General features: G+C 36.5%; 3 protein-coding genes across 12 annotated transcripts in view; 2 read left to right on the top strand and 1 right to left on the bottom strand.

Moving 5' to 3' along the window:
* The window catches only part of EPHA6 (EPH receptor A6), an 867,085-nt gene extending 861,983 nt beyond the window's left edge, over window positions 1-5,102 (top strand). For all 7 annotated transcript variants that reach the window (XM_041755016.1, XM_041755005.1, XM_041754987.1 and 4 more), the window contains one exon: window positions 943-5,102. In XM_041755016.1, the coding sequence (XP_041610950.1) occupies window positions 943-1,057 (115 nt within the window). In that variant the 3' untranslated portion in view covers window positions 1,058-5,102. The remainder of the gene's footprint in view (window positions 1-942) is intronic.
* LOC121487261 (translation initiation factor IF-2-like) overlaps window positions 1-17,650 on the bottom strand; it is a 36,365-nt gene extending 18,715 nt beyond the window's left edge. Inside the window, exons 1-4 of the mRNA XM_041748783.1 lie at window positions 17,555-17,650; window positions 17,053-17,123; window positions 15,689-16,643; window positions 4,042-4,117 (exon numbers count right to left, since the gene is read on the bottom strand). Of these exons, the coding sequence (XP_041604717.1) occupies window positions 15,737-16,643; window positions 17,053-17,123; window positions 17,555-17,650 (1,074 nt within the window). The 3' untranslated portion in view covers window positions 4,042-4,117; window positions 15,689-15,736. The remainder of the gene's footprint in view (window positions 1-4,041; window positions 4,118-15,688; window positions 16,644-17,052; window positions 17,124-17,554) is intronic.
* Window positions 16,399-21,386, top strand: part of ARL6 (ADP ribosylation factor like GTPase 6) — a 60,528-nt gene continuing 55,540 nt past the window's right edge. For 3 of the 4 annotated variants that reach the window (XR_005987796.1, XR_005987795.1, XM_041755058.1), the window contains exons 1-2: window positions 16,401-16,597; window positions 19,407-19,556. Coding sequence is in view for 2 of the 4 variants with exons in the window: in XM_041755058.1 (XP_041610992.1) it covers window positions 19,434-19,556 (123 nt within the window). In the remaining 2 variants the exon portion in view is untranslated. Of the gene's footprint in view, window positions 16,598-16,999; window positions 17,118-19,406; window positions 19,557-21,386 lie in introns of all 4 variants that reach the window. The other variant, XM_041755068.1, reaches the window with a different exon arrangement.

The following is a 21,386-nucleotide window of genomic DNA, read 5'->3' as shown; positions in this document are numbered from 1 at the left end:
ATAGTGACTCACATATATTAATCTTGCATAATCAATTCTGTTACTTTCATCAAATGTAGTAATTGTAGTAATACATTACCATCACGTAAATTCAGAGGTCCTCCTCTATATTAAAAAAGCTGGACATTTTTCTGTTGTCTCAAAAATTATTCTTTGCCTGGGTACAGTAAAATGTTCAACATATGCTTAAAAGGTAGATACTAAAACTAGTTGGTTGAACCAACTATGAAATCGCCATTATTTTGAAATAGTAATGGCAATTTTATTTAGTTCAACATAATACAACAGCATTTTTTCCAGTTTGTTGAATGACCACAGGGCTCAGATGAAGCCCCCATTATACCGTCCACCCCATATATTAGTTTTGCTGACACTGTTGAAAATTTGTATCATTATCTAAATTGTATACCTGGGGCGCCTGGGTGGCTCAGTTGGTTAAGCATCCAGCTCTTGGTTTCAGCTCAGGTCATAATCTCGGGGTTGTAAGATCAAGCCCCACATTGGGCTCCATGCTCAGCAAGGAGTCTGCTTAAGATTCTCTCCCTTTGCCACTCCGTTCTCTTTCTTCCTCTCTCTCAAATAAGTAAATAAATCTTTTTAAAAACTGCATGCCCTTTAGGTCTGTGAAATGTCTGAACATTGTGTTGGTACCTGAATTTGAAATTTTTCTTTGTATCCTTAAATTGAGGTAGACTGGATATATTATCTGGCACCGGGGAGAAGAAAAATGTAACAAAGTCTTGATGTTCACTGATATCTCTGTTTAAACTCTCATTTTACCAACTATACAATTTTTGTTAAGTTCACAAAGCAAATCTGACATGATACATATTTACCATATGTAAGTCTTCATTTCTTATCTCCTTGTACTTACCAGATCTAAATGTCCATATTCTCTCTCCTCCCCTCACTCCTATCTCTGTCTCTTTTTCTCTCTCACAGTGATATTAGAAGAATTGGAGTCCTACTCATTGGACACCAGAGACGGATAGTCAGCAGTATACAGACTTTACGCTTACACATGATGCACATACAGGAGAAAGGATTTCATGTATGAAAGTACTACAAGCACTTGTGTTTTGTGCCTCAGCATTTCTAAAATGAACGATATCCTCTCTACTACCCCCTCTTCTGATTCTCCAAACATCACTTCACGAACTGCAGTCTCCTGTTCAAACTACGGGCACACACCTTTTGTTTATTCTTCTAACCTGGATTTTAAAATTATGCCTCATAGCTCCTCTCTGAATAACCTGCAGATAAAACCCTGGCCCGCTGCAGATTATCACTGACAAAATGGTAAATAACTCAGCATGGATGTGTAACTTTGTACAACAGTATTTGGGAAGTGTTCACGAACTTAACCCAAAGGAATTTGGCCAGGTGTGGCTTCCTTAATGATGTATTTAGAGTTTGACAGTAGATAAAAAAGAAATAGTTGACCTTTCTTTCATGTTTGTGATCAAGTAGCTTCCAAACTGACGTGAATACTTTTAGATAATTATATTCAACTCTATGGATCATATTGCTACTTTATTTTATAATAGTTTAACTGTTGATGCCTGATGTTGTTAGAAGTATTTGCAGAAATAACCAATGATATCATTTGGTGAATTCTTGTCAGGTGTGACTACACTAAGAAAGGGGTTATCAGGGAGGGAGAGGGAGAAACATACTATGCTTTTCAATCTTCTAAGGCTGGTTTGTCTGTTTTTTTTTTTTTAATTAACTTCATAGTGTCCTAAATATTTCATAGTAAGTGATTGCTTAGAGGCTTTTCCCCTCTAAGTTTTATTAGCAATAGTATATTTCTCTCCTACCTTATGAAGATCACCCCAGAAAGATCAAGAGTGAAGCTTGAAATAAAACTGTGTCTATTCCCTTGGTTCAGCTTTACAAGTTTGCAAAAGCAATTATCAAAGCACTGAGAAAATTAGTTATTTTCAGTAGACTTGCTTTGAATAAAAGATCTAAGAATATAGCCTTAGATTTAATGTAAAAGTAATTAAACACAATTTTATGATAGCTATATGGTGGCCCAAAAAATAAACACATCTAGTTGGCTGATGTTGGTGCATTTTGCAAGTTAAAGAATTTTTGTATTTTGTTCCTAAAAAATAAGTTACATGAACGTGCTGAGCTGTTTTCTAAACCTTTCAGGAGACAAGTATACCACTGCATGTTCCAAAGAGGATATGAACAGACCTGACCCATGAGCATATATAAATCGATAAATCATGTGTCAACCTGGGCCCAAAACACAGTAACTGAAAATGTGAACACAGCTAGAATGTGTTGTCATAATCATCTCAGAGGCTGCAAAAAAAAAAAAAAAAAAAAGCAAATGTATTTTTCAGTGAATTATGCTGAGCAAATTATCAAAAAAGTGCTGCTTTATGAGTAAGTTCAATTGTAAAATCAGCTGTTGCCTGTGAATGTACAGAATGGCTTCTGTGCTGGGTGTGGAAGAGTAGGCAGGATGTGTTGAGAGAGAGATTTTAAAAGGAACAGGTTGTCTAAAGACGCTTATTTAATAAATCAGTTTTTCTCTGATCTAAGACCCAAAGGTGCCCAATCCACTTCTCCAGTTCCTACCTAAATCACATTTTTTTTTTTTTTTTGGTAATAGTAGCTGTCTTGCTATTAAAGGAGACTCACTTTCTTTTATTCTTTTAAGATTTGTTTATTGTCCCATTAGACTAGACCCTTTCACATACATTATTATGCTGATTTATCTCCTGATTTTTGTCTACCACAGCTCAATTTTTCTCATTTCAAAAAAAAAATTCTATAGAGCTAGAAGGAAGAGTCTTTAAAGTATTTCTTAAAGTATACTAAAAAGAAAAAAAGTGAGAAATTCATCACTTTTTAAGTAAGTGTGTCAGAAATAGCTAGCAACATTTTCTAGCCACTACCTGCATGGTCATGCATCACTCATACACTAACTGCAGTTTGCTTGATACATTTACACAAATCTGGATACATGTAGAGGAAATATAAAATTTCCATATTTACCTGTCTTCAAATATATATTAAATAAGAACAGATGTAAAACAGATTAAATTTATTAATCATATATATTTATTTTTATAAAACAACAAAAAAGGTATTTAGAAAAATAAGGAATAGAATAATTATGGTCTTCCATAGGACTCTGTCAGCAACATCTGTATAGTTTGATGAAATAAATTCTATAAAGTATTTCAACTTCTATGAGATGGGCATTCAGTACTTACAAGATTAAAGTTCACTGTTAAGAATTTTTTTCTTAAAAGGTACAGAGATCTTTTTCTATATGTGAGTAACTTATATTTCTTTTTTTCCTTCCCCAACATCTTCCTGTAGTATTATAAAACTGCCTTTCTACTCTCTTTCCCCAAATGCTCTTTAAAATTTCTTTAGAATTACATTCATATTTTTCAGAACTGTAAGCATGATAATCTTACGTGTAATTTTGAACCTCATTATGGTCAGAAACACATGGTTGAAATATTTGTGCACGATTAAACAGATATATTAAAAAAATAAGGATATCTATTTCTTAATTGCCTACCCACAGACCCCTGATCCCAAGGATATTATAAGATTTAGGAATATTAACAGTTAGGTTGCCAAATTTATTTGGAAATTTTACATGAAATATTTTGAGAATTACTAGTGCACATACTTAGTAATTAAAACTGTTTAATATGCATAAGTATAGAACCTAATTATAGAAAGAAAATTAGTAACTTACATAAATCACAGCCTTCAGTAATGATTTTTGATAACTTCAGTATGCATATACATTCATGTACCTGCTTTATTTTACATTTTCTGATCTATACTACTGAGGAGCTTTTTGGATTTTGTAAATCGAGACAGTTGAAGAAACCACTTTTATTTCCTGGGTGGTCAGTTTCCAGTCTATAAATAACTCATTATCTCATAGTATAAGGCATATGTGGGGGAAAAATATAAAAACAATGTACAATCGAGAAGAGAGATTAGGTATATAAATCATTAAAAAAGCAATCAGAAATTGCAAAGCTCTTGGCTTACCGAGAATCAAAATGTACAGCACTTTTGCACTGAGTTATCTTAGAGCTGCTGACAAATAAGTTATGCATGCCGTAATCTAAAAAAAAAAAAAAAAAAAAAGATTTGTATTCTTTAATACCCTGCATTACTCTTTAAAACCTATCCAGATATCAGCTGAATAAAAAACAGCCTTGTAGCTACAGTTCTAAGGCCTGCTTCAGTCCTCAAAAGAAAAACAAATCCAAAGTCAACTCTTGAAAAGCAAAGTCTTTACAGAAGTCCTTCTGAAGTGGTGGTGAAGAATGAATCTCAACCACATTTCATGTAAAAAGTCCATTTTTTTTTATCTTTCCCTACCAAAGTTCTACTTTATAAATCAGTCAGTTAAATCTCTTATCCCAAAATTTTCACCAATATTAGGTCTCTTTTTTCTGTTCCTTCATTAAATTTCCTAAAATCTCTTGCTCAGTCAGCTCCCCGTCTCCTCTCTTTATTACTCCATCTCCTCTCTTTTCCTTTCTCAGCTTCTACTACTCACCCCCTGATCCTATCAGCAGAAGAAAGCTCGGAAAATCTAAAATGATCTTACCATCTCTTTACAAGAGGCTGAAGACGGAGGGAAGGGACTGTTGCAGGAGCCATACATTAGTATTTTGGGTCCCACCACATAAACGAGAGCATTTGCACTCACAGAGAGGGAATGAACTTTTTATTAACTGGAAATTAAGTGCTTTGGAAAGTAATTTAAAAATGGATGATGATGATCCTTTTCTATAGCTTTAGATAAGGAAATTATTAATTTAAAAATTTGTATTTTAAGAATAAAAAATCATTATCCATTCACAGTTGGTGGACTTGTGTTTATACAACAAAGAGGCTAGAAGCAGATATATCTCTTCTTTTAATATTCTCACTTTTTTTCCAAGCTCAGATTCCATTTAGTAGAAAAAGACTTTACTACTTCATGTTCAATCCAAAAATATTTTGATACTTTTTACATGAGGACTCCGAAAGAGGGGCACCTGGGTGGCTCAGTCAGTTAACCATCTGCCTTGGGCTCAGGTCATGATCCTGGGGTCCTGGGATGGAGCCCCTGCTCAGTGGGGAGCCTGCTCCCCTCTGCCTTTCTCCCCTCTGCCTGCCACTCCTCGTGCTTGTGCTTTCTCTCCCTCTCTGTCAAATCAATAAATAAAATCTTGAAGAAGAAAAAAAAAAAAAAGACTCCAAAAGATAGAGTAGTACACTGAGTCAAATTGATGTTATTCTTCCATTAGGACACCAGGCACTGAAGTCGCCTTTTAGGTTGAATGATCAACATTTTCAACAACTTTCAATCTTTAATTATAAAGGTTCAGTAAGGACAGTATAAACTTCATTAGTTCAATTTAACAAATATCTATGAAGTGTCTCCTATACACATAAGGTTTTATGGCAAAGATGATTTTGGCTGTACTGTCCTTACCTTCAAAATAACTCTTGAGATTAAAACTTAGAGGTTGGAGCCTATTTGCTATGTTTGCTGTGATTTCCAAGTCACTAAGGGCCAGCTCTTTCCATAGGAAAAAAAAAATACATAAATCAATAAAGCCTTGTCCAGTGTGAATTGGATTTACAATCCTTATGGAGAAATTTATTTTGCACTGTAGATTCTCATAAAACACTCCACACTTCCTATAGCGGAGAGGAACAATCTTGCAGGATTCTCTTAAGACAATCTCTCCTTAGAAGTTATAGATTTTTCTTGTCCAGTGGCAAACTTTTCAGTTCATGTGTGGTAGAGTCACTACCTCAAAGGTGCCTCCAATTAGAAAATATTAGCCTTTTTTTAAAACAACCCTGGAGTAATCTCTTTTCCAAGCCAATTCACTGGTATTAGTGAATGTAAAAATAAGTATGAACCTGCAATAGTTGCACAAAATTCTTTCAAATATGCCTAGATCTAACATGGTACTAGATGAAGTAAAGGAAATGAAAAATCTTAAGTTGCAGAGGCATAAATACCCCTTTCTCTTACTGTTTCCTTAAAAAAGCAAAATATTAGGCAGGTATTTCAAAGATTTCTTTGGATAAAAATAAATTTTGTATATTATAAGGGGGATGAGAGACTTCTGAGAAAAAAAAGGTCAACAATAGATACAAGTCATCAAAATGTAATTTTTATCTTCTTTCTTCTGACTAGTAATTAGATTTGAACTTCAGATTAATGATATATTATTCAAATGTATAAAAAAAAAGGATGTTTACATCTTAATTGAAAACTTGGGGGGGGTGCCTAGGTGGCTCAGTCGGTTAAGTGCCCAACTCTTGATCTCAGCTCAGGTCTTGATCTCACGGTTGTGAGTTCGAGCCCCATATTAGGCTCCACACTGGGCATGGAGCCTACTTAAAAAGAAAAAAAAGACTTGGGTTATTTTTAATTCAAAACAAAAAATGGTTGGTTGGTATTTTTTTTTTTTAGGATTATGGAATAGATTTAAAAGTCTACCTTTAGCTTATCAGTAGTGATTCAAAATTACTGAATTTTAAAAATGAAAAAAATAATGTGAAGAAAACTTCATTTACTAAGGGTAGCAAAGCACTACTAAAATAATATAAACTTCATCTTTTAAAAACACCTGGCAAATACAAAGTTTTATGTATCTCTTAAGGATATCAACTCATTTCCACTTTATTAGATTTTTTTGCTCTTTCCCATTGAAAGCAGTTTCTTTCTAAACAAAACAAAGAAAGATTCTCACTTGGGTTTCCACGCTCGTTAACTATAGTACCAAATCTCTATATCATTAAGAGAACTTTTGATTTGTTTCATTTAAAAGGAAAAACCTCAAAGAAGAATTCCACTATCCTTAGACATACCTAATTCATCCTCAAGAATAACAAAGGCATTACAGAAAAATTACCTGACAGATGAGGATGAAAGATAGCTCTTGCTCTTAAATGTAATATAAAGAAGTGGTTTCTACTTTTGATTAGAAAATGAAGTACAGATTAACAACACAATTCCCTGGGAGTTGTAAATTAGAAAGGTATCAAACTCAGTGAAAAATCTTCTCTCAAGTGAAGCTCTTTCCTTACCTATATTTCTCCATTCTTTTTAACCCCTGGATGTTTTTGTTTTGTTATAATAAACTCACTTTTGGTTAAGATAATAAGCTATCAACTCAAATAATAAATCAGAACTGAGATATGACTTTAAAATGTTCTACAAAATAATGAAAGAACAACTTACTTCAGGATTCCTATTCATTTAGCCCAGCCATTAACCTTCCTTTATTCCAAATGATGTACTATTATAAAGAAAAATTCAAGGTATGAGAACCTTCATTTTACCTAAATCCAAATTTTATATTTAGGCATTATTAACTTTGAAGATAGATGTTCTTGTTTTCATAACTTAAATATGAGCTTAAGTTTGCAAGCAATTTTGATGTAAACATTTCTATGAGTTTTGCCATATTTATAGATCATCATCCTCAGAACAGTCTTCATTTGCCTGTGTTCTACAAAACCAAATATCACTTAACTTTTTGAAATCATGATAGATGGAGGGAATACTGCTAAATCATAAAGATAAGTAAACATGCACTTTCATGATTTTTACCTAATTTAAAATCTCCTCTTCTATTGTCTTTGTAATAAATTAAATCTCTCTTCTACATTTAGTAATTTGTAGAATGAAATATATGCATTTAGCTAGAAATTACTTTTGTTAGATTTTTCATTTAAACACATCTTCACTCACTTAGGAACTAGAATATAATTCATTCTATTAGCTCATTTCTCATGCAAAGTAGTAACTTCTGCTCTCTTTAGAATAATTTACCCAGAAATATCATTATTTAAGCTGTAATAAATTTTTTCTTTGACTGTACATGCTTTATTTATTGCCACGTATTTTTTATCTTTAAAATAAATCTGCTTACAACTGTGGTCTTTAGAAGCTCTATGACAAAATCAATGGCTACTCATTTGCTAACAAATCTGTAACTGAATGAGCTAGTTTTTCTGTCAATATGATTAATGCGAGTATTGTTAAATCTGATTTGAATATTCATTGGTATTTTATCTAGTTCAATATCTTTAAAAGTATCTTTAAAACAATACTGAATTTCATAGACACTATAACAGTGATGGGAGATTTTTTAAATTCCTGTACTGCTTGAAAAATAAGGTTTAATGTGCATAAATGTTTATCATTGAAGTTTTTAATTTGCTTTTAATGTGTTGTTTCTTCCTATGCCATGTATATGCGTTCAAAGAAGATTGTATTAATAGATCTATACTATGCAAAAATCTCATCTTCTTCTTACAAATTTAGAGTTTTGATATAATGTTGGTCTTTTAAGACCTCCAAGAGAAAAAAATGTGAAATGGGAGGTTTTTGGTTTTTTTTTTTTTTTTTGGTGGGGTATAATACTTTTTTTGGTGAGCAGTCCTAACAAATATGAATGAATAACATTTGATTTTAAAGATACTATATGTGCTTTATTTCTGATACATTAATAATAATTTTCTTAATTACATTCCATCTTAGATTGTGTCATTGAAAATCTGAATAATTACAGGATATAAATGTTTTTGGACATTTTTCATAAACTATACTTGGGTTTTTATTTTGTATTCAGTACAATCTTTGACAGCTTAATAATGCTTCTTAAAATGGTGGTTATGTTATATCTTCTATAATAACCTTATTTTTTTAAAAATCAGAGGCATTAACACAGAACATGAAAACAGACGAAGTTCTATTAAAATTTAGGAAAAGGCGAAAAGAATACAAAAAGAGTTCTTTGTTAAAACTATTACCACATTAAAAGAAAATTATTAAAAAAGAGTGACTAAAAATTATGTCCTATTACTCTTCTGGTAATTTTGAAACTAAAATTCATTTCAAGGATGAGAATCTCTAATATAAGTGAGTCTTAATATTTGTTAAGATATATATATATATAAAATTAGAAATTTTGCCAAGATATCAAAAATAGAAATTTATTTTTAAAAAATTTATTAATAAACTAAATGATCACAATTACTAACATTTCCATATTACTAGTTCTTTTGATTTCTAAAACCTATATATAATAAATGAATTTGTCAAAAAATACATTGAGTATTGAACTATCAAAGCATTTTATATGTATCAATGAATCAATCTCATTCATGAGTCTTTTTCCTCAGTTATTAAATGCAAAAAGTTTATATAAAATTCAGATAAAAAAGGGATCCCTGGGTGGCGCAGCGGTTTGGCGCCTGCCTTTGGCCCAGGGCGCGATCCTGGAGAGCTGGGATCGAATCCCACGTCGGGCTCCCGGTGCATGGAGCCTGCTTCTCCCTCTGCCTGTGTCTCTGCCTCTCTCTCTCTCTCTCTCTGTGACTATCATAAATAAATAAAAATTAAAAAAAAAATTTAAAAAAAAAATATTCAGATAAAAAGATCTGAGTTGAAAGGTAATCTTTTAAAATCAATTCATGCTTTTATGTACCATATAAATTTTACATAGCTCCAAATGTATAAAAAATGTGGTATTTGCATATTAATTTTGTTATTTGTGATGATCCCTACTTAGTGCTTTCAAGAAGATTGCCTTCTTTTTTCAGGTATTTTAAGTATAAAAAAAGAGCCATTTTAGATCTTTGTTTCCATTCAGTATCAGAATGCTTATAACTTTCCAGTTCTCAAAGATGTTGAAGCCAAATACCAAAACAGTTTCTAGAAATTATTATTTTTGAAGTTACCCTTTTGTTTGTTTTTGTTTTTGATCTAATCTGGCTCAAATGTCTCATAATGTGCTGGAGAAAACAAACTCTTATTTTCTCATGAATGGAAATACAGTAAGAAAAATCCAATATTGGACTTGGTGTATTCAAAATAGTGAACAGATCTTTTTATAGTTACTTTTCACTACTTACCATTTATTCAATTTTTAAAATTTCACCAGGTGGGATACCTTCAACAAAAGTGAAAGGTGATCCCATTTTTGTATAAACTTCTTTTTTTTTTCAGAGTCTTCAAAAATCCCTTTGAGGAAGCAAAACATTCCCTTATCCCACCTTATAACTTCTCTCTACCATTAAATGAAATAATTAGGTATCTATAATTTAATGCAGAGAACAAAAACACAGCATGATTTCTCCAGTCAAAGCTCTGACACTATGGGGAACAGATATAACAAACAAACAAAAAATTGAAGTTCTGTTTGCTGATCCAAAATTGTATAATTCCTAAATTTCAAAATTAGCATATACATACCTATACCGTATGTATATATACATACATATACTGATTTACTTTAAATATATTTATCTGTAAGTTCATTTGTCCCAGTAACTAATGTCTATTGAACACTGTCATATACCAGTGTCCTGTTCTAAGCACTGAAAAAGAGTGACCAAGATAAGAAAAAAGCCTCTGCCTCATGGCATTGATTTTCTAGTAGTAAAGGTACACAATAAAGAAATGTTATGCTGATAATTAAAAGCAATAAAGTTACATAGCATGACTGTGGTTTTTATATAAAATGGTAAAAGAAATTTTCTCTGAGGATGTGACATTTCAAATGCCTGAAAAGCATGAAGGAACCAGTCATAAGAAGATCGGAGGCAAGAACATTGCAGTCAGAAAGACCAATTTAATGCATGGGGGTTTGGAGTGTTTGAGGGTAGAGAGAATGGTGTGCTTAGTACACAATAGAAGAATTAAGGAGACAAAAATGAGACAATAGTGAAAGAACATTTATGAGGCTACAGCAATAGTTTAGGCAGACAAAAATGTTGGCTTTTGTTATAGAGGAAGTAAAAGTGGAGAGAAGTAGGTGAATTCGGGCTCTGAACACAGGGCTTCCTAATGAATTGGGTATGAAGGGTGAAAAAGAAAATCAAAAATAAATTCTATTATTTAAGAAATGAGAGACTAAGTCAGCAGTGGTGGGGAGAAGCAGGTTTGGAGGGAAAATTAAGGACTGGTTTTAGCTACATGATGCCTGTCAGATATTCAAATGGAGAGAACGAATAGACAGTCCTATATGAGAATTCCAAGGAGCAATCAGGGACAGACATCAAGATTTGGAAGTCGTCAGCACATAAACGGTGTTTAAAATTTTGAAATCACCTGGGAAAAGGCTGTAAGATAGTAGGCTGGAGTTGAGGTCTAGGGCATTCCCACATGTAGAAGTTAGGCAGAGAATTGGAAGCCAACATAGGACGACACTAAGGAGAACAAGGTAAGATCAAAAAGAAATGCGATGGGTCATCTGGATTAAATGCTTCTAAGAAGCCAAGCTGAGAACCAAGAAATGGCTGCTGGATTTGGCAACATTGAAGTTATGGGTGACCTTGACAAAGACAGTCTCTGAAGTAGGGTAGTCAAAGCCTGATTAAGAAGAGATTGTAGGAAAGCTGGTGGAGTCAATATCTGTAAACAAGTCTTTCAAGAAGTTTTACTGTTTAAGCAAGAGAAATAGGGCGATATATGGAGGGAAACATGGGGTCAAGAGATTTTTGGTTGTGTGTGTGTGTTTAGAGAAAAGGTGCTAGAGTATATTTATATGCTAATGGGAACAATCTGGTAGAAAGGGGAAAACTGATTATAGCAAGAGAGGCTATAATTAGAGAAAAGGCCCTGGGAGGTTAGAAGGGTTCAGGATTCATATTATAGGGAGGTTAGTTTCTGATAGGACGAGACACAGAACCGCAATGGGAGGGAAGGCAGAGTTGTGGGCAAGCTGGTAGATTGGAGGAAGAAAGGTAAGGATGTTACTATGTGAGTAATTCTATTTACCAAGATGAGCTAAAAGTCAATATGGAGAGTGGAAAGGGCGTATAGATTGGAAGGGAGGGGTACAAGTCGTTGGAAGGGGGAAAGCAAACCATGCACATGCACGCACACACACGTGCATATTATATACATAAACATGGTCCATGGGTATTTGTGTGTATGTAATATGCCACGGTTTGAAAAAGACCTATTGTGTAAAATATTTTAAAGCCATTCTTACTGGATATTTTTGAGACATCGTGTCTGAAGGATCTGAAACAATTCTGTGCTTTCCAATGACCCTAATAACAGTGTTCTCTTTTCCATAATGTAGAGATTAAGTGAGGACTTCTCAATGCCATAGATACTTCTCATGTTTTGTTCTTTATTTTTGTCCATTAACAGAGTAAACAAATTTCTGTAACTATTATGTTATCATTTAAACCCTATGAAAATTAAAATTAGTTTAATCTTAAAAGATGTGTATTGTATATACTCAAGCTGGCAGTTTTCTCAAAATAGTATTTTGGAGGGTTTTGAGTCCCCAGCGGAATTAAAAAAAAAAAAAAAAAAAAAGGCAAACAGGATCTAATCATTTAGTAAAGCAATACTTTTACTTTCTTTTGTTTTCATATGAGAGACATCAGTACCATCTGCCATTTAGGAGAAACACATGGGAAATATGGTTGTTTTGTTCACTGTGACCTCCCTATCCTTTTGGAGGATGTGATCTTTTAATTGTGCTTGGATCTTTATTTCTGGATAGACCGCGTGGAATTCAATGTGTTGAATTTATAGGTGAATATAAACTTGTGTAAAATTAGATTGTGAATAAAAGAATAAGATTGCTCTCCATTTTTTTGCTGTTTTATCATATACAAAAATATAAAGATGTATATGTACATATAAGTATGTATTTGATTAAACACTGAATATTTAAATGGCCATGTCAAATATTAAATGGTAGATGTCGACAGTTGCAGTGCATTCAAAATAAAATAGTTATAAAAATCTTTGTAGCACAAATCCTAAAACGTTTAATACTAAATAGTATGTTCATATAAAATACCTAGATAACATCTGTCTAGGTTGAGACATTTAATCCTTCATAGAAAAATATTTGACTAAGGAAAACATGCAGCTGAAAACATTTCTCCTTCCTATAAGTATGAATATGGTTTTTAAAATGTATCTCTCTGAAACCTGCCATAAAGTTAGTTACCATTAACTATGGATTTAGCAGTGTACCCATCTTCTCTTACAAAAGGAGGAAAAGATCTGCTTGTGAGAATAAGGAATGCAGCACTGTATTTTTTTTTTTTATTACTGTTTATCTTTGGTATCTATTTAGAGCTTCAGTATATGCCTTCCACTCAGGTTCCTTACACAGACTATGTTCTCTTTTCTGGTTGTATAACAAGATTGTAGAGAGATAAACACAGTAAAAGGATGTTAACAATTGAACTGCAACCCTACCTACTGTCTACTTTGCTGTAGCAGTGAAGTAGTCCAGATTTACTTAAAGGTGGTATTGTTTTCATCTTATAAAAATCTGTAGTATTATGATGTTCCATGTAAATTTTCGTGTGCTGGCATGCTTACAAGTTAATAGTGTTATAGAATGCTCAGCTCTCAATGAGGGATTGTTTGTGGTTAATTGCATTACATGTGTCATCTATCTGTTTGCTGAAAGAATATGGTGTTTAGCAAAACTACCTGCTGAGCAACATAATAAGATTTTTGTACAAAGTACAAATTACTAATTATTGTATTTTATTTTTCTATGATTTCCTAAGAGGCATTATCAGGGTCTTACAGATGGAGTAATCCTGTTTATTAAAATATCTATTAGCAAATAAAAGTTACAGTTCTGGTGGTTAAATCTGTGACTTTTTTGTACTGTTGTACTGATGCATATTTGATATAATTTAGTCTGTTAAATCTAGATGCTCTTTAGATACATAATTCTGGATGCAAAATCATAGGTGTAATTTTTCAAAATAATGTCATTAGCATCAAGGCATAAAATCACATAAATCACTATAAAGAGATAGATTTTTGTAGTGATTTCATATTGGGAAACTATTCTGTGAGCTTCAGTAAGTTGAGTTGTTCATTGCAGAGGTAATTCTGTACACATAAGTTGCAGATGACCAAAAGATATACATAATGTCCAACTATTCAAATGGCTTAGACCATCAGCATTCATTCAAAAAACGTGCAATAAATTAGGAATCAGGGATTGTCTATATTCTTTTTAAAGGTTGCTAGTAAGAAAATACATAAAAAGTATCCTCAATAAATCAGAATAGTTGTTGTAGTCATCATATCTTACACTTAACTCTTTTGTAATTCTTCTACTACAGTCCAAAAGCCAGTATGGAATTAAACTGTTTATAAAATACCTGAAACTTTCTTCCCTTATACAGATATCTTAAGTAGCCTAGAGAAAATCACATGCCATTTTTAAAGCTTCTTACTCTCATAATAAGATGAAGATAACCAAACTACCTTATTAATCCAGTGGAACAATTTTTATGGGTCTGTCAGTACTCGAATGTACCAAAATGAAGATTTTGGCAAAGTAGCAAAACACAGATTCAACCATATGCAATATGTATGTTTTTAAACTTCTACATATTTTCAACACTGGCATTTTCCAGGTTATTGAGAGCACTGTGAGTTTCATAACCACTATATAATCTCTAATGAGAAGCCATCACATCAACTACACTTACCTACAATAACGTTGTACTTAGCGGTTTTTTCGACAATTATATATATGCCTAATTTACTGAAAAGTTGGGTATCCAGTCTCCCCGTCATATTTCCAGTTTTCACCAAATGTTTTGTACAAAAACAGAACTAAACCTAAGGACAGAAAATGCCAACTCCAAACAGGAAAAAATATGTCTGTGCACTAATATTTTCTGAAACTAAGATTTCTGCTTAACTCTAAGGGAAAAAAAATCATATTCAGGCTATAAGGAAATTAGCTTCTATGTCTCATCAAAATGAGTCGCTTAGACGGAAAGAAACCTAATCAATACCGCCCTGTAAATGTATTTACAGTCAGAAGTTAATGAACCAGAATATTTAGGAACTGAATCAAATCCTATCCCTGTAAGAGAAATTTCAGGACAAAGGAAGACAGGATTTATTTACTGAACACCTACTATGTGTCAAACAATATACTTTTTTAAATCAATTCAATCCTCGTAACTATCAGAGGAGATAGTGTATTTTTGAAAGTGAGGAAACTAAAGCCTGAAGAAGGTTAATGGCCTAAGGCCACATGATTAGGAAGAAGATATCCATACTCCATGTTTTTCAAGGATATCTGTGAATATTTTGGAATATACCACTATTGGGCTTCTGTTGTTAGTTTTAGCCTTTCAAGAGTCACTCTCCAGAACCACATTTTTTCATTGTAAAACAACCACATCTGCATTTAGAAATTGAGCAAAACGGCACCGTGTAATCATTCACATAAACACCCCCATCATGAATTTCATATAATTTTTCTCGTCTCTTTTCACCCTCCCACTCTGCTTAATAGGTAAAATTAATTAGTAGGCCAAAGATGGGGCAGAGGGGTAAAGGTGACACTAACTAGGGTAGGGGAGGAGTGGGGGGGAGGGGAGAGCCCCATACTCAGGGCCTGAGAGGAAACTAGAGAGAAAATGTGTCTGAGGAAGGGCTTCAATCTCCAAAACCATTCATTGGGGTGGGGGGTGGGGGTTGGAGGTGAGGCTGAAACATTCATGGGGGGGGGAGTTGGAGGTGAGGCTGAAACATTCATGGGGGGGGAGTTGGAGGTGAGGCTAGGTAGGTCGCAGGATCGGTAAATTGACTCACGACCTTGGTCGGTCCTTTGGGAAGTGTGGCTCTAACAAGGCGGAGGGCTGCGCGTACCTAAATATTTTCACCGAGTAACCCCGTCACTGTAATTCCAGGGCCGGTTTAAGACGCGGCCCACGCGAGGCGGCCCCCTTCCTTTCCGGGGCCAGCTAGCCCATCCGAGGAGGCGGGACAGCCAAGGAGGCAGGGTGAGGCCTCGGGCCTCCCCGTCTGGCCTCCCCGTCGGGCCTCCCCGTCGGGCCTCCCCGTCTGGCCTCCCCCAGTCCGGCCTCCCCGTCCGGCCTCCCCGTCCGGCCTGCCGTAGGGCCTCCTCTGTCCGGCCTCCGCGTCCTGCCTCCCCGCCGCCCTCCGCTCCGCGGGGCTCCCTCCGCGGCGCCCCTGCAGGCTCGGAGGCCTCGGGAGCCCAGAACGCCCGGCGCGCGCCTGGCCACGGAGGCCACAGCAGGTTCCGCGGCGGCATCGCCCGACGGGGCGGGAAGACGCGGGCGGACAGGAGCGCGCCGCGGCCGCGCCGCCAGGCACTTCCCGGCAGGCTGTGCGCACGCCTACAGCCGCCGTCAGGCGCCCTCCGGGAACGCGCGGCTCCTCGCGGGCGGCGGCAGTCCTCCCGCCCCCGACCTTCACACCTTCCTTAACGCTAGTCGCTGCGCCTCTGCCATTTCCCGGGGCCCTTCGGCCCCATAAACAGGGGCGCCAGGCCCGGCTCCCCGGGACCCCGGGGGGCGTGGCCTCGGAACCGGAAGCACGTCCTGTTGCCAGGGGAACGCCGCGCACCCGGGCGCCGGCCGGGCCGCTGCTCGGGCTGAGGCGCGCGCTGCCCGTCGCCTCAGCTTGTGGCGGCGGCTGTGCCCGGGGCCGGGCTTCGTGCGATGGAGGCGTAGGGAGGAAGGCCGAGAGGCGCCCGAGACTTCTCCCGGGACGGACGGCTGAGCGGCCCGGGCCCAGGCTGACTCCGAGGACCAGGTACCGCCCCCCTCCCGCCCCCCCGCGACGCGCCCGCCGCCACTTCCTAGGATTTTTCACTCCGAACCGTTGTTTGTAAAGTGTAAAAGGTGGACAAGTTGAGGCGGCGTGTGCGGTCAGGACCAGGCATCCCAGGAGAGAGACGGTGTGGGCGACGTGTTCGGTCGGCCTTGGCACCGCCCGCCTCGGTGTGTGGGAAATGCCCAGCGGCCGCTCCCTCGGCCTGGGTCTCTGCCTCTGTCTCTCCGTGTCTCTCAGGAATAAACAAATAAAATCTTTAAAAAAAGAAAGGAAGAAAGAAAGTCCATCTCCAAAAACTGAAAGCCGAATAAAAATGTTTGGAGTGCTGAAAGTGTGCCTCAATTCACCCTAGGAACATTTTCTTTTTTTTTTTTTTTTAAGTTGACAAAGTACCATTCGTGTGTTTCTCTGCCCCATCCCCGTCTGCGACTTACCACCTTCCAAGCTCCGCTGTGGATGAACATCCTAATATAATACTTCGAGACTCTTCTGGCCGCAGGTAATCCTTTAGAAAGAGGTTTCCCACGTATCAGCCAAGGGAATTTGGTTGGCTGGTGCGCGGCAAAGCAGTAAGGTAAGAAACTGGAAAGGTACCTCAGAGCCAGACAGAGGGAGCCTTAAAAGCTAAGCCTGGAAGCTTCGGCTTTACTCTGAAAGCCAGTAGTTCTCACTAGTCACCGTACATCATCAGAAACACTGTGTGGCTTTTTGGCTTTTTAGATGTTTTATTTATTTATTCCTGAGAGACACAGAGAGGAAGAGACACAGGCAGAGGGAGAAGCAGGCTCCTGCCGAGAGCCCGATGTGGGACTCGATCCCCGGATCCTGGGGTCGCATCCTGGGCCGAAGGCAGACACTCAACTCACGAGCCACCCAGGCGTCCCTTCTGTGTAGCTTTTTAATATACTGGTACCCTAATGCCATCGTCAGAAATACGAATTCAGTAGTTGATTCCAGTGTGCAGCCAGAGTTGAGAATCATGGCCTTTAGGCATAGCAAGCTACAGGAAGCTTCATCTCCCACTGTGCACATAGGGCACGGTCAGTAAATTATCTTTCCTGCTTTCCTACGTGGAAAAAGTAAACTTACAGAAACGTATGATTGCTAAGAAATAGAGACATATATGTATAAGGCCATGATTACATATTTTAGAACAACTGACTTCTACATTGTACATCCCAAAATATTTCATTGGCAAGTATTAGTTCTGATAATCTATGGAAAAGGGTTGGAAAATCACAATCCAGGGTTCTATGGATAAGGAATATTCAAGTATCAAGTTTTTGACAGTTGAGGCTTTATAGTGGATGCCCAGAGCATGATGATGTGAGAAGTGGTCATATCTTTTTTTTAATCTGTTCAAAATTGTATGGAAGATGGAAAACAAGATAATTGTCTTAATATGTTTAGTACAATAAATAACAAAGTGACTGATAGAAAATCGACTTTGAATTATTCATGATGTCAGAAGGCGAACTTAAAGTAGATTCTGCAAATGCTCCTTAAGCTGAGACTTAAAGGAATGGATGGAGTGAGATTTGAATCTCCAAATGAGGGAAAAAGTGGCACAAATGGTGTAATCTGACATCAAACTCATCCCTTGGATAAGATAACTGTGGCTCTCTTGTAGGCCCCATGCTCTGGTGGGGCACTGTTTCTGCTCCTTTCTACACATCATTGGAATTCGGTTTTGAAATTCCTGTCAGTATGATCTCTCAAGGGGCCTAAGCAAAATCAATGAAGCCTCCTTTTGGATGCAGTTGTCTTGGAAACCTCTCATTTAAATTGTTGCAGCCTCACATCCTTCAGGGTATGGCCTTGCCTAGGATAGTGTGGGATAAAAAATACCGAAGGAGTTGAGGGGATGATAAGCTTTTTGAACCTTAAATGGAGATGAGAATAAATCACTTAAATGAGATGAATATTTAGAGAACTTTGAAAATGATGGTTGGGAGAGTAATAGGTAACATTTAGGACACAGACAGATTATAGTTACTGCTATAGCAATCCTTGTAGCAGTTGAAGGCTGGCACCAGGGATAGCTCTCTTCTCCCAAGATAATGTATTAATGGGGAGCTCCAAGGGGAGCACCTTTGGAAAGTTTCATTTTGAAAATTCATAGCAGGTTATGAACAAGCAGTATGTCTAGCAGTATATGTTTAGCAATATATTATATATTAAAGTAAGTATATCTGTTATTCTTCCACTTGATAGAAGATACAATGTAAACTGTATATAATCAAACAAAAAGATTTAATTTTATTGTTATGACTTCAGATTAATGCATACAAAACTGAGGCTGGCTTCAGAGAAAGATTTAGCTACTGGCTCAAGTAATGTAGCCGAAACCTGTTTTTCTCTTTTTTGATCTGCCTTCTATCTTCTAAGCTTCAGCATTAGGCTCTATATGAACTCATTTGCCCATAGATTCTACCAAATTTCCAGAAAAGGCAGCAGATGTTCCCAAGATTATAAGTGGCCGATTCCACATAATACTGAGTTTCACCACATTTTCTTCTTAAATATTATAATTTACTAGAAGAAATATACACTTATTTCCAGGGCATTATTCTGTGTGTTGCCTAGGGTTATAAGCTGCCAATCTGCATTTCAAATAAGACTCCTTTGTGCTAATCAGCTTAAATTTTATTTACCAAATCCAGAGCTGCATTGACATGGTTTTTATCATTGTGTCTTTAAATTATTAAAGTTTTTGATGCACAGGTTCATATTTTCCATACCTAAGCTGCCTGTTATTGATACGTCTCTTTTATTTTCTGACTTGCAGCTGGTTTGTAAATATTTGAATCACATTATGGGATTGCTAGACAGACTTTCAGGCTTGCTTGGCCTGAAGAAGAAGGAGGTTCATGTTTTGTGCCTTGGGCTGGATAATAGCGGGAAAACGACAATCATTAACAAACTTAAACCTTCAAATGTAAGTATCTTTGTTACATGCTTTATGTATTTTCTGCTAGAGAAACTTAATATAAAGAATTTTTTTGTTTGCCCTCATTTCATATAATTGTGTTATGAAATCCTGCTTGTAGTACCTTTAAGTAATAAATGCCAGTCAGCCATAATTTACAGTGTATTTTATGTAAGTCTTGATTATTTAAACTGGAGTATTTTCCAGATGTGTTTTATTCCAAAAAGATCCTCACAAATTTGCTGAGTTTACTTTTAGGTAGCATTGCCTTCTTTTTTGTTCCCTCTTCACAAGAAAAACCAAACAAAGGGAATGGTGAATCATTTTTATGGGTTCAGTGGATAATTAGACAGATTCCCAGGAGTGTGGTATGCATATCACTAGTAATAAGCAGAATGACTTTGAGTCATTTAACTATATGAACATATAATTTTAAAAACTGAAAAAAAAAAATATGTAAAGCTAGCACATTTAACACGTGGTGTGTAAGTTAAAGTTAAGTTCTGCTACATATAAAGAAAACCCACATAACAGTGGACTAAAAAAGATAGAGGTTTCTTTTTGCATCATCTAAGTCCAGAGGAGGTATTCCAGGGCTGGTAGGGCAGCTATGTGGTCAGGCATGAGACAGGCAGGCATCTTCCATCTTTCTGTTCTGCTATTCTCAGTGCCTGTTCACCTTGGTTAACTGCATTCTAAGTCACAGAGAGGAGAAAAGAGCAAGGTAAAAGAATAGGCCTTCTTGCTAAATAAGCCCTCTTTAAAGAGCTTACCCAGGAACACCAGCTAATGTGTAACCCTAGGCAACACACAGAATAATGCCCTGGAAATAAGTGTATATTTCTTCTAGTAAATTATAATATTTAAGAAGAAAATGTGGTTAAACTCAGTATTATGTGGAATTGGCCACTTGTAATCTTGGAAATATCTGCTACCTTTTCTGGAAATTTGGTAGAATCTATGGGCAAAGGAGTTCATATAGAGCCTAATGCTGAAGCTTAGAAGGTAGAAGGCAGATCCTAACTTACATCTCATTGGCTACCCCATCTGTAAATAAAGCTGGATATTTTTTAAAGTAAGGCATACTGCTGCTTCCAAAAATAATAGGGGTCCTATAAGTATGGAAGAAGAGGAGAATGGATATTGGGTAGACAACTAACATTTACAGTTGTAAATACACTTATTTAGGTAAAAACCATTAGTGAATTAATGAAAAATGTAGAGTGAATAAATAATATAGACGGAGCAAAAAATAAGCCGCTGACATTTTTAATGACATAAAGGCTAGAAAATGGGAAATATTGCTCCTAAATCTGATAGTTGCCTGCAAACAGTGTTATAGTTTGGGCAGAATAAGCAGCCCTACTACTCCATTTTCTCAGGCAGTAGCTTCGGTTTAGTTGGACATGGGTTGGAAATTGCAAAAACCCCATTGTTTTTTTTCTTGCCATTATTCCCTTCTACATGGATGAGTTTACCAAATAAGAACAACTAACTGCTGGTGTATTTTCAGTTGGGAATTAGTGTGAGGCAGCCAGGATTAGAAGCCCAAGATGGATTTGGAAGGCAATTTAGGTGTTTTAAGGAGTTCCCCAGCTGAGTTGGGAGTCACTAGGTATACATGCTGAAGTCGGGCAGAGATCAAAAATAAGAGCTTTATTTAAAATATTGATTTTGGAGGGCAAGACTTAGGTCTGTTCAGAGGAGTTGCTAGCACTCTATTGTATTGAGATTGACCTCCCAAAATTTTGGGGTTTCTTCCTTGGGGAAAGACACTACTCTTCCAGGTTTATTGCATTGCTAAGGTCAGATGAGATTGCATGCTTTCAATAAGCATGT

Source organism: Vulpes lagopus, chromosome 1 (genome assembly GCF_018345385.1).
Source record: "Vulpes lagopus strain Blue_001 chromosome 1, ASM1834538v1, whole genome shotgun sequence".
NCBI lineage: Eukaryota > Metazoa > Chordata > Mammalia > Carnivora > Canidae > Vulpes > Vulpes lagopus.
This window is presented reverse-complemented; position numbering and strand designations above follow the sequence as displayed.